At 32.9% G+C, this 4,218-nt stretch overlaps 1 protein-coding gene across 12 annotated transcripts in view; it reads left to right on the plus strand.

Annotated features, from left to right (window-relative positions):
- The window catches only part of Clasp2 (cytoplasmic linker associated protein 2), a 203,474-nt gene that overhangs the window by 148,645 nt on the left and 50,611 nt on the right, over positions 1-4,218 (plus strand). For all 12 annotated transcript variants that reach the window (XM_023719722.1, XM_023719727.1, XM_023719721.1 and 9 more), the window contains one exon: positions 726-789. In XM_023719722.1, the coding sequence (XP_023575490.1) occupies positions 726-789 (64 nt within the window). The remainder of the gene's footprint in view (positions 1-725; positions 790-4,218) is intronic.

A 4,218-nucleotide genomic window follows, 5' to 3' on the forward strand; every position in this document is an offset into this window, starting at 1 on the left:
TTTTTTCCCCTACCTCCTTCATTGTCTTTGTCTGTATAACATTTAATCCTTTGTAATTGAGTCCTTTAAAATTATAATTTCAGATAATTTTGTAAGTTTGAGTGTGATGGACAAAGAAGGCCACTTTCTGTCTTGATACCTGTGAAATCAGGATTTAATATATTTGCTATTTATTTTAGGATGTATTAGAACTATATAACTTAAATGTTTATGAACTACCTCATTGTTTTCATATATACAATATCACATTTCGTGACTCATTGCAGTAATCATCAAAATATTGTCTAGGTTCAAGAATAGTTTAATGATAGGTTTATATGTCATTTTTAATGGCAGACAGTAAACTTTAGAAAAATTTTAACTCCTAAGTGGCAAAATTTAAGAAAATATCTGAAAATTTTAAAATTCATGTACTGGGACTCCCTCAGGGGAATTTTTCCTGTCCTGCTACATTACTCAGTGCAATTGTGTTTCTTTTCAGAACTTTCAGTCTTTATAATAGTTCAGTCTTTTCAGCCTTTATAATAGGTTATAACAGAATGGTTGTGTATGATACCTTTACAATTAGCCCAGACTAGTAAATCTCGAAAATTTCTCAATAGTGAAGACTGATACCTGTTGTTGTTGTTCTTGTTATTAATGAAATTTAAGTATGTGTAAGTTTGCTTTTAAATGACATCAGCCCATACCAAGATATTAATTAGCCACCTTATTATTTTTGGCAGTCGAGTTGAACTGAAAAGATTGTGTGAAATTTTCACAAGAATGTTTGCTGATCCTCATGGCAAGGTATGTTTTAGTACATAAGATTATTTTTTCCTGCATACCTTCAAAATAACTAAAATAATAGCAGAAATCTGTAAGTCATTTTTATTGTACTATTGATCCAAAATTATTTATAGTAATACTTTCAAACAATTTAACTTAAGTGGCTGATATCAAACATAATTTAGAAAATGCTATTTGGCACTCCAAAGCAAGTGTTTGATAGTAAAAACTGAAGGGTATACTTAGAAGTACAGCTCTTTATAATTTAGTCCGGAGTAAGTATATATTGTAGTATTTTAATATTTGTAAAGGACATAAATGAGACAAGTTGAAAAAATTTCTCACATTTCATTTAGATTTTTTCTGTGGTTATTAGAGCATTAATATAAATATGTTACTATCTTCAAAAAAGTTTTGTAGAAAAAAAATTGCCATTAACACAAAAGCATGAAGTGTGACTATAGCTATATCTGGGTAATGTAAAAACAGAAACCTTTCGTGTATTAAAATAATGCTCAGTTTAGTTTTTAATGTTGGCTTAAATATACTTCAGTGGTTATGTATAATTGGAATTTATACTATTCAGTTTTGGTTTTCCTTAATGTGTAATACTGTAACAAAAATGTGTTCAGTTGTTCTATTTCCAGCAGCATTTTTGGAAGCTGTGAAATTTATTGTATCTTCCCTTAGGACACAAGTGGCTACAAGAGAATTTCTAACCTAAATGAGGGAGTTGTGGCAAGGAAATTATTAAAAGCAAATAATAACTTCTGTTGTATTATTTTTTCTTCACTTTTATACACATCATTTTCTTCATTTGCTCATATTTTTGCTATTTTCATTACTCATGGCACTATTTTTAAAAAATCCTAGAATACTGGGATTTAAAAATCTCAGAATAAATTAAAATCAAGCTGATTTAAATATAATTAGGTACATATTTAAATTTTCCAAAGGTTATTCTCTATCATAAATATATTTATTTCATCTGAAGAGTAAACGTCCCATTAAAAGACAAAAACAAAATACTTTAGTAAGCAATTTATTAACTAAATCTTTTAAAGTTTATTATTGTCAAACTGATAATGTAACCATACCATTTTGTAATGATGCTGGTACCACTAATTGAAGTTGAAGTTCTTACTTTAATATAAAAATGTCCATCAATTCTAAATAAATCATCATTGATTATTCCAGTTGCCAGTGTAAACCAAGGGGCAAGGTAGTTATGTAGGTGAGCCTATTTTAATTAACAGTAGGTTCAACTTTGAAGAATGCAGTTATTAAATATCTTCAATAAGTGATATAATTTGTCACTGTTGGAAGATGTAAGACCAAAGCTGAATTATTTCTTGAGGTCAAATTTTTTTTTTTTTTTTTTAGGGCAATAGTTGGATGCCAGGATCTATGAAGTGATAAAGAGAAACATATTTTAAAAGATCAAATAGGAAGGCAATTTGACATTGGTAAGGGCCTGAAATGGAACACAAATGTTGGCCTCCCATAATAGATGTGGAGAACCAGCTATACTTCTTGCCTTGAAGTATAGTCACCAAGGGTGACTTTTGGTTTTTCTTCTTAGGCTTTTAAATAACATAAAATTATTACTGACTCACCTGGTTTTGTTTCTTTGTTTGTTTAGAGGTTTTTTTTTTTTTTTTTTTTTTTTTTCAGTCAGTCCTTATATAATGGGAAAGTTTTTGGTTTTGTTTGGTGATTGCATTAGTCAGCTTTTGTTGCTGGGAGAAAATACCAGATATACTCAATTTGAGGGGAAAAAAGGTTTATTTTGGCTCATCGTTTCAGAGTCTTCTGCCCATGATTACCTGGCTGCATGGTGGAAACATGGGAGACCCTCATGGCAAAGCAGAGTTTTTTACCAGCAAACAAAGATCAAGAAGGAAACAGGGAGGAAGGGGCCAGAGATCAGATGTAGTTCCCAGGACCCACCAGACACATAGAAGTTTGCTTTACTGATCTAGGCAAATCTCATGCCAATAAAGTTGACCATCGTGATTAACTGTCACAGTGATTGTCCATCACTTACACTACTAATAATATAATTTATGGAGAATAGATTGAACATATCAGTGTGCAGTGCTGAGTATGTAATACAAGAATGTAACTTTTGCATTATATCATGATATTATTAAGTAACAGATGTGTCCTTCCCTTTTAATGTGTCTGTAAGATACCAACAATTCCATCTTCAGGATCCTGTAACTTTTTAGATATCTTTTTGTTTCCAAATGCAGTTTTATTCTATTTCAGTGGTCAGCCAGTAATTTCTGTAAATATTTATGGCTTTGTAGGCCATGATATTCTCTGTCCCAGCTCTTCAGCTCTGCCATTTAACATGAAAGCACCCACAATAGCATCCATTGTGTATAACAAGTTACTGTGGCTGGGTTGTAGTAAAATTGTGCTCATAAACATTGAAATTTGAATGTTCATATAATTTTCATGTGTCACTAGTCTTCTGCTTATATTTAAAATTTTAAAAACCATTCTTAGTTTAAAGTCCATAATTTGCTGACACCTTTTCATATGGCTCTTTGCCACTAAAACTCATGCAGAAACATGTTTAGGAACTTGTACTCTTACAGCTCATGCCACTTGTTGAAAGCCACAATGTTAAAGGTAAACTCTGCTGGCCCCTACAAGTGAAATCATGCAGTTCAGTGTATTTCTGTCCACATCTTATCTGTAGCTCTTTGTCAGAGTACTTGGTAGTACTGGACAATCCCCTCAGTTTTTTCTACTGTCCCTCATGAGCACTGTCAAATACTCTGTCCTAAAAACCCAGCCCTGTGTATTTCCCCATTCATCTCATATCCTAGCCTCTGACTTCACCAATAGACTAGAAGCAATGAAGCAGAAACTTGCCTCTCATGACAACAAGTATAACTGAACATTAGCCCATTAACTTTCTATCTTCCCTCCTTTTGAGACAGAAAACAATCCCCCCTGAAACTGCATTGCTAGCTGTATGAATATCCTTTTTCCTGCTAATATCTCATTGCTTGGATTTCCAGGAACTTCTCATAAATTTCAATTTGCTAATTGATTTTCTCCTTTTGCTTTTCAATTTTGTTATGAATTTATTATTTATTCATATGTACGTTTGACTTGTTTTTTTGTGGTGGTGCTGGGGATTGAACTTAGGTTTTTGTACATGCTAGGAAAGCACTGTACCACTGAGTTACATCCCCAGCCTAACTTTTTTTGAGACAAGGTCTCATAATGTAATTCAGATTGGCTTTGCACTCACTAGCCCAGGCTGGCCTTAAACTTGTAGTGATTCTGTCCTGCTTCAGCCTCCCAAGTGTGCCATCATACCTGGCCTTAGATGCACCTTTTCTATCATTTAAAAAATGTGGCATGGCAGAACCAGGTGTGGTGGTGCATACCTGTAATCCCAGCACTGAGGAGGTTGAGACAAGAAAATTG

Source organism: Octodon degus, unplaced genomic scaffold, assembly GCF_000260255.1.
Source record: "Octodon degus isolate 3935 unplaced genomic scaffold, OctDeg1.0 scaffold00071, whole genome shotgun sequence".
In the NCBI taxonomy this organism is placed as follows: domain Eukaryota; kingdom Metazoa; phylum Chordata; class Mammalia; order Rodentia; family Octodontidae; genus Octodon; species Octodon degus.